The sequence below is a fragment of the Vulpes vulpes genome, chromosome 5 (genome assembly GCF_048418805.1).
Source record: "Vulpes vulpes isolate BD-2025 chromosome 5, VulVul3, whole genome shotgun sequence".
NCBI lineage: Eukaryota > Metazoa > Chordata > Mammalia > Carnivora > Canidae > Vulpes > Vulpes vulpes.
In genome coordinates, this window is record NC_132784.1 from 58,439,456 (window position 1) to 58,455,002 (window position 15,547).

Genomic DNA, 15,547 nt, shown 5'->3' on the forward strand with positions numbered 1-15,547 from the left:
TCAAGAAGAAATCCCATACCCATTAGCTATCACTCCCTTTGTCCCCCTCCCTCTAATCTTAAGCAATCACTACTCTATTGTCTCTATGAATTTGGTTATTACAGACGTTTCATAAAAACAGACTCATACGATATGTAGTGCCTCACCTCATTCACTTACCATGTTTTCAAGGTTCACCAGGCTGTAGCCTACATCAGTACTTCATTCCTTATGAACAAATAATATCCCATTGTATGGATGGACCACATTTTGTTTATCCATTCTGCAGTTGATGGACATACGGGTGGTTTCCTCATTTTGGCTATTATGAATAATGCTGCCACTAAAGTTCCATCCAAGTTTGTGTGGACATACATGTTTAGTTATACATACATGTTTAGTTATCTTACTTAGTACTTAGTAATACTTAGTAATACTTAGTAATACTTAGTACTGGTATTTCTGGGTCAAAGGGTAATTCCCTATTTTATTTTAAGATTTTATTTATTTATTCACAAGAGACACACAAAGGGGCAGAGACATAGACAGAGAGAGAAGCAGGCCCCATTGCAGGAAGCCCATTGTGGGACTCGATCCCGGGACTCTGGGATCACGCCCCGAGCCAAAGAGAGACGCTCAACTGATGAGCCACCCAGGAGTCCCCCTATTTTATTTTTTGAGGAACTGTCAAACCATCTTCCAAAGGGTTGCCCATTCCATCTCTCCACCAGCAGTATGAGGGTTCCAATTTCTCCACATCCTTGACAACACTTGTACTCATCTGATCTTGGAATCTATTCATACCTGTCTCAGTGAGTGTGAAATGGCATCTGCAGATTTTGATCCGCATTTCCTTTCATGTGATCCTTGGCTGTTTGTCCTACTTTGGAGAAATGTCAGGAGTAGAATATTGAATGTCTATTATATGCCGGGCACTTGGGGTCATGATGATTTTTCCATTAGCCTCTCATTTGATGTGGCATTACACTCCCTATTTTGTAAATGGGAAAATTAAGGCTGGACCAATAAAGCTGAGGATTTGCATTTGAGTTTGAAATCCACTTCAAGCACACCTCATTTGTATTTGCTGGTTTGTACTTGTGTCTCAACCACAGTCAAACCACAGTCAATCTGGCCATGGCAGTGAGTGTTTTCACACCAAGAAGGGCCCACCAGGCACTATTCTGACACACATGGGACAAACAGAGACTACCAACTCCTCCCCCCCCCCACCCCCCTCGGAGAGAATGGAGTTCCAGGAGGCCACTTGCCACAGTAATTGGCAGAGCCCGGCCTTGAAAGCAGACGGGCCCCACGCTCCACACTTTCTGTCTGTGTGCACAAGATGTGCCTGGGAAGATCCCAACCAACCACCTACCCACATGCTGCTGGGGTAGGAGAAACAAAAAACTGCATGTACCAGGAGCTGTGGTTGCTACAGAAAATACAGACTGCTTGAGGACAGTAGATACGAGCTCAGGAGGAATAGAAACAACTCTTACTCTATATTTAAGAGGAAAACTCTGGGGCACCTGGCTGGCTCAGTTGGTTCAGCATCTGCCTTTGGCCCAGGTCATGATCCTGGGGTCCTGGGATCCAGTCCCGCATCAGGCCCCCTGCTTAGTGGGGACTCTGCTTCTCTGTCTCCCTCTGCCCTTCCCCCTGCTTGTGCTCATTCTGTCAAATAATCTTAAAAGAAAAAACCCTCCAAGAATAATTATTTTATTGCACTGTTTTTATAGCAAGAAGAATAAAAGACATTTTTCCCCCAAGTGTATATTCTTTCTGAACTCAACCTTTGGATTGTGTTGTGTGTTGCATTGCACCCCCAGTAAGTTCCCATGTCAGGAGTTTGGATCCCCAGGACAACATGCACCTCCCCCTTTTTTACAACACGCCCTTATTTGGAGATGGGTCATCACAGATGTAATCAGTTAAGATAAGGTCATGCTCCTGTGGGGTGGTCTTCTCCAGTGACCAGTGTCCTTAGAAGAGGAAATTTGGACACAGACACACATGCAGCGAGAAGGCCATGTGAAGGTTGTGAAGGGGCAAAGATTCAAGCCACAGGATGCCAAAGATCGGCAGAAATTAGCAGAATCTAGGAGAGGGGCAGGGAACAGATCCATCACAGCCGCGAGGAACCAGCCCTGACCTGACCACACCTGGACCCGAGGCTCTGGCCTTCAGATTGGCAAGGCAACTCATTTCCATGGTCACCCAGTCTGTGCCACTTTGTTGTGGCAGCCCTGGAGAACTCACATGGATTCCTACTGCCACATGGGTAAAACATGGTGAATTCTACTCCAGTGCTAAAGATGACGATTAGTCTCCAACTGCCCAAACCAGTCATCTGTACGGCAAGGTTCATAAGAAATAAGCAATTATGACTTTCCATCACTGTGTACTTTATTCGTGGCAGCTAGGTATTTACAAATATTTGCTAATATAAAAATACAACGGCCAGACAGGCAAAGAGTTGATGCCATGCAACCCTTACTACAAAGACCCTCCAAGTCCTTGAGCTTTGAATTAATTCACTTCCAAACGCTTTCTCTAAGGCTTTAAATAGTTTCAAATATTTCCACGTGAAAACAATTCTGCACCACTTCTGTGCACGGAGACTGGGCTGAGCTCAGTATCTGTATTTTGTGGAGTAGTCCTTTGGAGACACAACCAGGCCGCGGCCTTTCCGGGCGCCCCGGTACACAGTCTCGATGATGTCTATCATTTCCTGTTTGTCTTCCATGGCCCAGTTGATCTTGTTGTTGTTACCAGTACCCAGGTCAATCATGATATGCTTGTTCCTGCAAAGAGGACATGGGGGGGAGGGGTCAGTGCTCACAAAAATCCTTCTAAAAACAGTTCAATAAAAAAAAATGCCATTTCCTACCATCTCAGGCTCTTGTTAAACATCAGTGAAGACAAGAACACAGTCAAGAGAATCCACCATGATTTAGAAGATGGAAATAATGTAAACACTATCTTAACACAGCCATGCTTGGTGCAAGCTCCTTCTGTATACTCTGCGACTCCCTCAGGACCCATGTCCTCTGGGGAGCTGAAAGGTCAGAGGGCACAGTTCTAGTCACTTGGACAGTAACAGCATTTTCTGGGGCAGAGGGGTGGGGGAGTGGGGATTTACTTCGGAAACACAACACATGAGATTTTCATGGCACTCTTGGGAGCTCTGGGCGCATACTTTACTAAAGGCCTCAGTGGCCTCAGAATTTTTAAAAAGCCCTAATTGTGAAATTAGTATATTTTGCATTCCTACGATCAGGGAAGTAGACGATATTTTACGAATTTGTTTTTTTAAAGGATACTTTAAAAAATGATCTTGTATGTGCACTTGACAAAGAGAGCAATCTTTTCTGTCCTTGGTGCACTGTTTTCCCCAGGTCTGCTGAACATTAATTTGTTTTCACTAATTTAACTTTTGACTTGAACAAGAATGAAGCGCTCTGTCCTGCAGTCTCTGCTTTGGACGCCTTTCAACCAGAGTGAGCATCCAAAAAGGCAAATTTGATGCTTCTCTACTGCGAACACTCACTTGCAGGGTAACACTGCGCACCCGCACTCGGGCCCAGGGATCTGGGGGCGGGGACCCTGCTCCTTCTTCCCACCAGTGTGCCAGCCATTCTGCGTCCCTACGGGACACCAAACACCTGACTGTTCATGCCCACACTAGCCCCTAGGAATGCATGTGCTCTTTCTAAACTTACTTAGTACTTGTGTCTCTATAAATACCTATCCTCTGGCCCTTCTGTGTCCTTTTGCTAGTCTACTCAGCTGTGGCCAACCCATGAAGCTCAGTGATGGCAGGAACCCTGCTGTATCTGACTTGATGTCCTGGTGGAGACCACAAAACCTGGCAGGACTCAATATATGCATTTGGTGAAAAAAATCAATAGCAGTACTGATGTGCCTCATCTTAGAATTCTGGGTCACAGGAAGAGCAGAAGGAGGGTCCGTATTCTCTTCTGAGAGGCAGTGCTCTGGTTCGGCTGCCACAGGCAGCAGGAGGCTGGACCCAAGACAGCCTCATGAGTCACACCTGATGGCCTGGGGAGAGTTTTGAGCAGCACGAGAAAAGGCCTAGGCTGCCGTGAAGAGCTGTCGGTAGAAACATGATCTGAAGAGCGCGGGCGCCGAGGGCAGCAAGGAACACGAGGCTGGGATAGAGGAAGGACCTCAATACTTGGTGGCTGGACATCAGTGACCCTGTCCTGTGGTTCTGGAGAAGCAGAAGTCACAAGGATGCACTTGGATGGTCAACGAAGGAACTATCAAGCCAAGTCCTGCAGGGGCTGCCTGGTTTCTCCCCACTGCAGACAGCAAAGCGAGGAACACGGGTGTAAGACCCACAAATGCCCCTCAGCAGATACCGGATCCAGGAATGACCTTCTGCGGAAGCCCTGGGAAGCTCTGTGGCCGGAATGCTCAGTCCCAATGAAGAACGGTGTGCCCCACCAGTCTTTGCAGATGCCCGGGGCAGGGACTTGGGCTGCAGGGATGGACAGTGCAGGTGACAACTCCAGGGGCTACGGCTGAAGCAAGGTGGGAAGCCGCCCCATGGCACATGCCTTTCCTAGAAGAGGCTGGGAAGCCCCGGCTGAACTGTCCCAGGACCCCTGAGAAATCAGAGCTGCTTCCTCTGTTGCCCTACTGGGTGCTGGGGATCCAAGGCCACGCAGTATGGGTGTCCAGGAGCCCAAGAGGCCTCAGCCTTACTGATTTTGCTTAGGGGAAGGATGTGCATCTGTGGACCCGGAGCGCACACTATGGCAGACAAAACCCTACACTCAACCCTGAGAAGTTCCTGCCCTCATCCCTGGGATGGTGATGTGATGAGATGCCAATGCTCAGCAACATTACAGACACATAGGGTTGGGCAGGTGACCCCGAAGGTTACAGATCCACTGACTTTAAAATAAGGGGATGATCCTGGATTATCTGGGTGAGATAATCGGCGGCATAGCAGAAGCAGAACAGGGAAGCGCAGAGACAGTGCAAACCCCGAGATGGAAGGAGCTCAGGAGCAGGGGGCCCCAGCATGCAGCCAGCAAGGACACAGCGGCTTCACACCCACAGCCACAGGAAGTGGACACGGCCACAACCCCACGAGCAGTGGCTTCTTCCCCAATTGATGGCCGGCTAAGGGCCCAGCGCATGACTGGCCTCCTGAGACTGTGGGAGGGGAGCCGCAGAGCCCCAACTCTGATCCACAACGCTGGGCTCCTACTACCTGTGCTGTTTTCAGCTGCTACAGTTGTGCTAACTTGTCACATGAGTACAGGCTGAGACACACCCTATACCGTCCTCACCAGTTGGGGAGCTCTACTTTCCCTTTACATCTAATGCTTAATGTCACTATTTGTCAACTTATGTAGTAACAATAAATAGAAACTGGGACGCCTGGGTGGCTCAGTGGTTGAGCATCTGCCTTTAGCTCAGGGCATGATCCTGAAGTCCTGGGATCAAGTTCCGCATAGGGCTCCCTGCATGGAGCCTGCTTCTCCCTCTGCCTGTGTCTCTGCCTCTCTGTCTCCCATGAATAAATAAATAAAATCTAAAACAACAACAGCAACAACAACAAAACCAAACCCAGAAACTTTGACAAATAAAAACAATGTCAAATGGTGATTTCTTTCTGATTAAAATCTCCACAACACAACTTTTTTGACTCATGATGTTGCTCAACTTTATTATGTAAGTACCATCAAATGTAAAGATATCGTGATTACATCAAGCTTCAGACCAACAATATTTAAGTGAAACGATAACTTTAAGAGAACATACCTGAAGAAAAACATGACAGTACACGGATCGTACAACTCATACATTTTGTTGAAGTCAGGCACTTCTGTAATATCCACAAGATAAATAACTGCAAAATTTTTAACCTAAAAGAGATTGAAAAAAACCCTATAAAATGTCAATTTTTTATTTTGTAAAAGCACATTTAAAAACAAACAAGACTCTGTGTATAAGAGGATAATTTTCAAATCAATTCCCCAGCCTTTTTTCCCAGTAGAGCTAACATGCAGGAAGACAACCCAGCTGGTTCATGGTCCTGACACTGCGCTGTCTATACGTGGTCTAACATTTCCAGGATAGCAGGTTATGGGAATCCTGCAGAAAATGTCCACAGCTACATTATTCATGTTGACCTGGTAATAATCTGTATGAACTTTTCCAAATACTTCACTGCACACAATCAATAACTGCCCTTAGAATTCAGCCCTACGATTCCCCCATTTAGGCTCAAGCACTTGCAGATACTAATACGCTAGTACCCCAAATAATACTGCACAGAACACATGTCCTTTAACTTTTCTCACTAATTAATTGCTATAAATATACGTTTAGTAAGTTCTTTCCCACTTTTCCTGGTGTATATATATGCTCACATATGTAAATGTTTATACTGTTTTAATAAAATGTGATCATACCACATACTTTATATCCTGCTTTAATTACAAACATGCTCTTGTATAAACTACATACTTTCCCCAAACTTTTCTTTTCTTGTGGGCACCAAAGCAAAGCTTTTTTTTTTCTTTTTTTTTTTTTTTAATTTTTATTTATTTATGATAGTCACAGAGAGAGAGAGAGAGAGAGAGGCAGAGACATAGGCAGATGGAGAAGCAGGCTCCATGCACCGGGAGCCCAATGTGGGATTCGATCCCGGGTCTCCAGGATCGCGCCCTGGGCCAAAGGCAGGCGCTAAACCGCTGCGCCACCCAGGGATCCCCAAAGCAAAGCTTATTGATCAATAGTACAAAGCTCCCAAAAAGGGATGGGATCCGAGAGGGCTGCCCCCCAAACAGAATTTTTATGGCTATATAATGCTTCATCAAATGGTTATGTCATTATTTTGTCATTCTTCCATTATTTTCTGATTTTTCATGAAAATAATTCAGATTTTTCATTAATACCATTCACCTGTGAACATTCTTACCCTTAAATTTGTGTACGTATTTCATTATTTCCAAAGATAAATTCCTATAACAGAACCTGTACCACAAGAAGGTGGCATTTAAGGGTCTCTATAAACTCCATTTTAAGGCCTTCCAGGAAGCTCACACCACCCATAGGTTACAGATTGAGCTGCGCCACCCACGGGAAGAGACATAGCGGAGCCCTAAGCCCAAAACTCAGAATGTGGTCCTACTGGGAAGAGGCTCCTTGCAGCCACCACCAGTGAGAAGACTGGCCATTCGGATGGTGTCCTTTAGAGAACCAGCCACGGATGACCTGTGGGGAGCAGGAAAGACACAGAGGACCCAAGCATGGAGGATGTGCCAAGGCACTGTCCCTACAGGATTTCAGAGGCAGCATGGCCCTATGGACACCTTGGTGTGGGGCCCCTGGCCCCCAGAACGTGAGATAATAGACTTCTGTTGTTTTCTCTGCCCAGTTGTGGGGCTTTGTTACTGCAGCCACAAGAAACGTGTACAACAGTGATTCTAAAATTCTGAATATAATTTGCAGATGAAGTAACATGGTATCTGGGACCTGCTTTATTTATTTATTTTTTTTTTTATTATTTATTTATGATAGTCATACAGAGAGAGAGAGAGAGAGAGAGAGAGAGAGACATAGGCAGAGGGAGAAGCAGGCTCCATGCACCAAGAGCCTGACGTGGGACTTGATCCCGGGTCTCCAGGATCGCGCCCTGGGCCAAAGGCAGGCGCCAAACCGCTGCGCCACCCAGGGATCCCTGGGACCTGCTTTAAAGACTGCAGTATAATGATGTCAGGGCTCAGGTGACACAAGACTGACAAGTATCAGTCACTGCTGGACCTGCGCAGTGGGTTGAGGGGTGGGCTTACCCTACTCTCTGCTTTCAGGAACATTAAAAGTATTTAACATAGAAACCTAAGCCACCCTCACCAAGGAAAGTTCACATTTGATGAGTGCTGTGTTTGCCCCCCAGCTCCCGTCAGAAGCCTCAGAACCTCACGCGTTGGCTCCTGTGTGGATGCTGATGCCCCCACGTGCCCCACCGTCCAGAAAGCCTTTATATGGCTGATCCAATCTCTGTGAACACATTCCCAAAACCCTGGATTCCTGTGCCAACAGTGAGCACCTCCTTTACTTTCATGATTAGCTAGTAAATTGTATTCTGGTTTTATTTAAAATAAGACAAACTGTACCACAGAGGTTAAGCCTGTGTGACAGTCACTGTTCAGATACACAGATGGTCCGGCAGCAGAAGCAAACCGTCACGTTAGGTTCACTTCCCCCAAACATGAACATGCTCCTACCTCACTGTAGACTGAGCGCTACTTTGTGCAAGGCCCTTCTCACCCATGACTTATAGTTCTTCCAAATTGGGACATTACTCCCGTTTTGTGCATAATGAAATCAAGGCTCAGAAAGACAAAACGCCTCTAAGCTGCAAGGGAAGCAAGTGGCAAAGCTGAGACTCACCGTGTCTGGCTCCGAAGGCCAAACTCTGGATGGATCCCCTACCTGAGCCTTGAACAAACTGGCGTGCCCAAAGGGGACAGGAGGCCTGGGCGGGTGGGGAGTGTGCCAGCCGGGAGAGCCGTGTGTGCATGAGAGGACAAGGCAGGGGCAGAGGCAGTGCCCGGGAAGGGGGTTAGAGGTGGAACGTGAGCCTGGGGACCTTCTAGGCCACAGTTCAGGCGATGAAGCTGCTTACAAGTAAGGAGGGCTTGGAAACTTGAGGAAACGAAGGAGCACCTGTAGAGACGGTCTTACAAGGCATGCTGGTGTGCTGGTGTGGCTGTACTCTGGGCACCACTGCCTACATCCAACAGGGGCTGGGCCATAGCCACTGCAGAGCCAAAGGCAGGTAAGGGGTGGCCAAGGAGCTGCACTCACAAACCGAGACCGGGGACCTGTCCAGGGAGGGAGGTGGTCAAGGCAGGTGAAAGTCCACGTGCATCCATGACTCTGGCTACTGGAAGGTCATCCACCAGTGACTGTGCCAGACAGCGCAGGGCTGAGGTACGACCAGCACAAGGCACTAAAGAGGGACTGGCCCCACTAGGAGGGGACCATGAAGAGAGGACGTCACTGAGGGACGGTGCAGAGGCAGGGCCTCCCCTGGCCACCCCCAATTCCCTCTTTTCCTGGTGAAACAGGAGAAGGCAGCTGAGCAGCATACAGGCCCAAAGAGCCTCCGTGCAAAGTGTTATTTCACTCCACAGCCGCCCCCAGATAGCAGCACTCTCCTCTGCGGAGCGGTCCTGGCAAAGTGACCCTGCCAGTTCTTACCCTGCCTACACTGGAATTTCACTAAGCAGAGACACTTTCTTTTATTGCTTTCTACGTATAAAACAAAGATACTATGGTTTAAAATAAAAGATTTTTTAAAAGATTTTATTTATTTATTCACGAGAGAAACCGAGAGAGGCAGAGACACAGGCAGAGGGAGAAGCAGGGTCCCAGCAGGAAGCCCAATGCGGGACTCGATCCCAGGACTCCAGGATCATGCCCTGACGCACCACTGACTGAGGCACCCAGGAGCCCCTAAATATTGTTTTTTTAGTGAAACTTTAAGAGTGGGACCTCTTTCCTTTAGCCTCCAATGATGAGTAAGAAAACTGTAGTTTATTCAGAGTAAAATAAACAGGGGCGCCTGGGTGGCGCAGTCAGGTGGAGTGTCCAACTCATGGTTTCAGCGCAGGTTGTGATCTCAGGTCGTCCCAGGGTCATGGGATCAAGTCTCTGCTGGGGTATCCCTCTGCCCCCCTCCTGCTCCTCCCACCACTCACTGACATGCTCTCTCTTTCTCTCAAAAAAAAAAAAAAAAAAAAAAAAAAAAAAAGTACAATAAACCACCAAGTGACACCCACTACTTGTTTCCTTCCCATCCATATGAATCACATCATGGTTCTGCAGGCAAATTTGAGGCTGGGCACCGTGAGTTTGCTGTACCGGACTCACACACAGCACCAGTAAATATGTTTATTGAATGAATCTTAACAACAAACTTGTATTTCGAAAGGCAGGAAACATAATGTCACTAAAAATGTGTTTCTGGACAGTGTGAGCTTACTGATGTTATCCTGAGTTTGGAGTTCAAGCAGACCAGCCTTCAGGCATGGTCTGGTGCCTTCCTGGGAAGCTCTCAAGCTCCTGCAGCTCAAGTCCTCGCAAAGGGAGGGGTGGCCATCAGGAGCATGGCCAGGTGATGGCCGTCCCGCGGCTCTGGGGCCTTCCTCCAACTCTGGGCCACCCGACAGTGTCCTTCCTCTGAACAGCCTCCGTCTGCCAAAGCTTCTCCTAACACGGACTACATGGCTTCTCATCTCAAGCCCTTCCACAACAGTCTCATCTATTTCACCCGTGTCACACCTGGTAGGGAATCTGTGATCCACTACAATCCTGTGTATTTTTTATAAAACTGAAATGAAACTAGGGGTCTACTCTATTTTCTCTATTTAAAAAAGATTCACTTTGAAAATAGAGAAACAGAATGGAAAAACCACTGCTATGTGTCCAGCCCCGTATTTTTAAGTAAACTCTAACCCCAATGCGTGATCTTGATCAAGGCCCCAAGATCAAGAGCGCCCGCTCCACTGACTGAGCCGGCCAGGTGCTCCAGCCCAGTATTTTTTAAACAAGTTACAGAACTTAAAAATATACAACAATCAAATAAAATCAATAGGAGTGTCTTGTAGTGAAAAGTCCTTCCCTTTCCCCAGACCCACACACTCACGTGTGAGGAAGTCAGGTTTGCCCTCCTTTCTCCAGCTGACATCATTAGCAAATGCCCACAGTATTTAGAAAATCATCTTTCTACATGATTTCTAAAATAATTTTTTAGCAGCCAAATAATACACTATCGGGTGAAGCAGACATTCCCAATTCAAATCCCAACTGTCCATTTCGCAGCGTGAACAAGTGACCTGGTGTACCTGCCTCAGGGATGTGAAGGCCACACGGGGGTTACCTGCTCATGATCTAGAGATTTCGGTCGTCACGCTGCTGTCCTATCACCGACCCTTTCACTGCTTCCAGCTCTGCTGAGAAATCACAGCAAATGTCCCGTAGAGAAGAGTCCTCTTTAGAGAGCTGGGCTACTGAGTTCTAAGGCCTTTCATGCGATGCCCAATTGCTTCCAGAAGTGTGTCAGTCTACAGTTGTGTCAGTATTAACCCTCTTGGTGCCACTGCAGTAAATTCCTTCCCTCTGATGTATGAGAAACGGCAGCATGCTACTTCAACGTGTGCATCTCTGAAGCTTACTTAACCACTAGGATCTCTTTTTTTAGGTTCTTTGCCTCTCTACCCATGGGAGTCATCTTTTTTTTTTTTTTTTTAAGATTTATTTATTTATTCAGAGAGAGAGAGAGAGAGGCAGAGACACAGGCAGAGGGAGAAGCAGGCTCCATGCAGGGAGCCCAACGTAGGACTCAATCCCAGGTCTCCAAGATCATGCCCTGGGCTGAAGGTGGCGCTAAACCACTGAGCCACCCGGGCTGCCCACCTACACGTTTTATAAGCACACCTCCTTTTCCTTCAACAAGTCACTGACCAAGCTGTGCAGCCATCCTTCATCATATGCCACTAAATCTGTTTCCAAGTCGACAGGACTCACGCAAATCACTAAGGCAGCACAAGGCCACCGGTCCAACCTTTCCCACAGAGCTCCTCCAGCTAAGAACCCACCCAGGAAGCTGGGGAGCATGTTCTGGACTGTCAATTGGCACAGTGTATTTTAGTTCTGAAGAATCCATTTTTAGGTAATTCACGTCGAAGCCTCAAAAATACTGCGCAATGACTTTATTTTCCCAAGCTGTCTGCCTGATTAGCAACTTCTGTGACGTGAATGACAAGGTCACTGATAACAGTGGCTAATGACTCCTGCCTATGTTACCTGTCATGTGACAGGAAGTGGTCCAGAAGCCTGTTATGCTAATTCTATCCTCAGGACTATCAATGGGTTAGGCACTACTACCCCTTTCTTGCAGACAGTAAAGTGAGGCACAGAGACAAGTTACGTAGGATCACACGGGGAGCACGTAGCAGACACCAGCACTCCATGCTGCCCCTCATAGCCTGCTGCTAGCTCCAAGGTCACTGCACCCAGAAACACAAAGCCATAGCAAACATACACAAGTTCCTGGCACTTATGAGATACCTCATTTGACTGCACGTCACCTCCAGGAAGATTCAATTTACTTTATGCAACACTTAAGAATGATCCCTTAAAATCATTTCCGAAAAGTTCCATGTCTATTTGTCTCATATACAATTTTCTTGAATGTATGATCCTGAATCAATGATGTCACCGAGGTTTTGCATATCTTAAACTCTATTTGCATGGGTTTTTTTTTAACATGCAAAAATTAAATGTCCCATTTATTCTTCCCCATTGTGGGGTTTAAGTTAACAGCGAGCTGTGACAAACTGTTCCTGCAAAATGGTAAGACAGCTCAGAGGTACACAGCCTCTCCCTAAGGCTGTGCATAAAATCAGGTTTTAAACAGGAAACTTTGTTATTACCACTCTACCAAGCTCCAGACATCTGTAAAATCATTAAGCTTACCTCCCATGTTTTCAGGGCAGCTCAAAACTAATACAGCATGAGGTGGTGGCCGAGAGGTTGGCACCATCAGAGCATCAAGTCAACACACCACATTCCAGGAGAAACAATCTAATCAAGTCCAGCCTAAACGGTGGAACTTTTACTCACTTTAAAACAGCTGGGGTATCCAAACAGGGCTCGAGACAAGATGAGGAAGATCCCCCACTATCTGCCATTTCTGCAGAGGGAGATTTTTAGATAGTTAAGTTGTTCTTTATACTAAAACTTTAAATTTCAAAAATTCCTGTTGAGCTCAAGAAGGACTTCCAGAATTATAAACTCATGTTTTGCCTTTACACTAAGAAGAAAATAAAACAATTATCTTGTGATGAGTTTCAAGTTTGCATTTCTAATAACTGTACTATATAATATTAAGCTTATTAAAACAGAAATCCAAATTTTTTTTTTGAAATCCAAATTTTTGGACAAAAGAAAAAGTACCTTAAAGATAAAACAAAAACAAATACTCAAAATGAGCCCAACTAAACTGTTCTTATCAGTAGGTTCGATCCCAGAGTGCGTTCCTCAGTGATCCCCCAGTCCAGCCTACAGCTGACACACAGGGAAGGGAAAAGAACAAACAACTTGCTGAAAGTCCCTAAGAGCTCAGGTTAACACAAAATCTGTCTCCTAAAGAAGAGCGTCTTGCTGGGTTTTGCCCGGGTATGAAGAGCCAAATGAGCCTCCCGTCTCTAACCATCCTGACCCTGCACCGAGGGCAGCAGGAGCTGGTCACCACCTGGTGTTAATGCCCCCACATGCCCTGCACAATTCAGAACACACACCCTACGTTATTTCAATGTCAAGAGAGCAGCAATGGTGTTTCTCAGGAAAGAGCTTGGAGGTGGTTCTTCATTGACCACAGCAGTGTCTGCTCTTGATGCGACAAACTGGCACCGCTCCACTGATGACTTGTGGCCCCAACCAGGAGGATCCCCAGTGGCAGGACGCCGCAGCTCTCCCGAGCTCCCCAGGCACCTCCCCAGGCTCCCCAAGAAGAGGAAGGGAACGGCCAGTCTCCCAGCACCCTCACTCTGATCCCGAACTCTGCCAAGTGGTTTTTGGAAGCCACTTCAGAATTCCCAGGGCAGCTTTTGGGCAGAGCTGCGTGTGGACCTCACCCCAGACCTGCAGAACGAGAACCTCGGAGATGCACCTGAGCAAGTCTTCCAAGCGATCCTCACGTGACTGACCAGAAAGACGGCCTCCACAGTTCCACGGTTCCCGATGCTACCACCCGGCCTCGCTTTGCTTGTCCCGCCACACAGGAGATCAGAAAAAGTAGCAGTGGAAGGTCAGATAGTTGTCAGTGAACTAACCTCAATGTGGGGTCCTGCTCTGACCCCCGAGACCTAGCCTTTCCTAAACACATCTGTCCCTACACCTGTTACCACCTACTGAGCTATCTTAAGCCCTTCTTCCTCTGAACGAAATCATGGCTTTAATGTTTCCATTACCATTCCTCTCCCATAAAACGACCTCTCCTTATTTACGGAGTATCAGTAAGTAATCTACGAACAACACCCTCATGGGTTTGCGCTTGTCCTTTGCTACAACGACACATCCAAATGAAAGTTCTCCTGAAATGAGCCCACAGAGCCCACAGGAGAGCACCAGGTGCCGCTGGTTCTGGAACTGCCAACAGAGCCTCCAACGAGCCCGGGTGCCGGCATGGTGACCCAGACTGGGTCCCACCAGGCAAGTCTCCCGGAGCACGTCTGAGCTGGGAGTGCAGTTAGGGCACAGAGACCGGACGGAGAACAGGCTTTCCTTCTCCTGACAGGCACGACTGCCTCCCACACACAGGGAGCAAAGCACCAAAAACTGGCAATCCTGGGCAGCTACCCGGCCACAATGGCGTTCCACCAAGTCCCTAGGTGTGCTGTTCCCAGCTCCATGCAGGTGGCACCATGAACCCCTTCAAAACCTGCTCCCATCAAAGGACCGTAGCCTCGGGGCACAGGGCCAGGCGCCCTGACCCTGCTGCTCCCTAGCCCCTGAGGCCTGGAGCCTCCACGCATGGGGTCGGGCCCTTGGACCCTGCTGCGCCTCTGCAGCCTGCAGGAAGAGGAGGACCCGCACGCGGTCCCCAACTCCAACCCTGCAGCCACCCAGCAAGCGCGGCAAACTAAAGACCACAGCTTTCGGGCCGATGCCCGGCGGGGCCGTGTTACCTTCTCCGCGATGCTGTACAGCACCTCGTCCATCTTCATACACGTGGGGTCCCAGTCGTGCCCAAAGCGGATGACTACCACGCGGTCCTCCTCCGAAAGGATGGCCTGATCCACCTGCCAGCCGTTGTGCAGGTGCGGGAGCATGTACGACATCTCGGGCGGCTCCGGGGACACCTGCGAGAACTGCGCGACCGGCCACCCGGCCCACGGCGGGGCGAGGGCTGCACGTCACGGCCGCCCGCGCCCCGCGCCAGACCTCGCCCCCGACCCAGAACCGCAGGAAGCCCCAGCCCTGGAGGAGGGACGGGGCCGAGGGGGCGCCCTGCACACCCAGCCCCGGCGCGGAGACCCCGGGGTCGCCCCATCCGTGCCGCGCGGTCCCACTGCGGGGGGGGCCTGGACCCCTGCAGACCTCGGCCCGCCCCGGGACCCCAGGCCCCGGTCAAGCTCCCCCCCTGGAAGGAGAACGGGGCCACGAGGACGCCCCGCAGACGCCAGCCCCTCCCTCCCTCACCCCTGCTCCCCGCTCCGTCCGCCCGCACCTCAGCCGACCCGAGCCTCCCGCGCGGCAGCCCTTCCCGGCGGGGACGCGAGCCGGTCGGTGCGTGCGCGTCGACGTCAGCGCGCGCGTGTCCGCCGACGTGCGCGTGCCCGGCGCCGGGAGGGCGGGACACCGAGCCGGGGCTCCCGTGTGCGTCCGGGCGGTGCGGCTGGTGGCCCCCGGGCCCCGCGGGGTCGGTTTCCTGAGGTGTCGCTGCGCTCACGGGGGTCCCGGCTGTGCCGCCTGATTCTCAGCCCCAGTCAGGCCCCTCGGAGCGACCCAG

At 49.1% G+C, this 15,547-nt stretch overlaps 1 protein-coding gene across 2 annotated transcripts; it reads right to left on the minus strand.

The window, feature by feature from the left end:
* Positions 1-2,370: 2,370 nt before the first annotated feature.
* Positions 2,371-15,358, minus strand: TXNL4A (thioredoxin like 4A). 2 transcript variants are annotated; one of them, XM_025997792.2, is made up of 4 exons: positions 15,266-15,358; positions 14,724-14,906; positions 5,782-5,885; positions 2,371-2,786 (listed from the first exon to the last, which is right to left on the minus strand). In XM_025997792.2, exons 2-4 carry the CDS (start codon positions 14,874-14,876, stop codon positions 2,615-2,617), a joined length of 429 nt encoding a protein of 142 aa, XP_025853577.1. In that variant the 5' UTR covers positions 14,877-14,906; positions 15,266-15,358; the 3' UTR covers positions 2,371-2,614. The 2 variants fall into 2 exon arrangements, with proteins under 2 accessions (XP_025853577.1, XP_025853578.1); XM_025997793.2 differs by lacking the exons at positions 14,724-14,906; positions 15,266-15,358 and adding exons at positions 12,658-12,727; positions 13,706-13,764.
* Between the last annotated feature and the right edge of the window lie 189 nt (positions 15,359-15,547).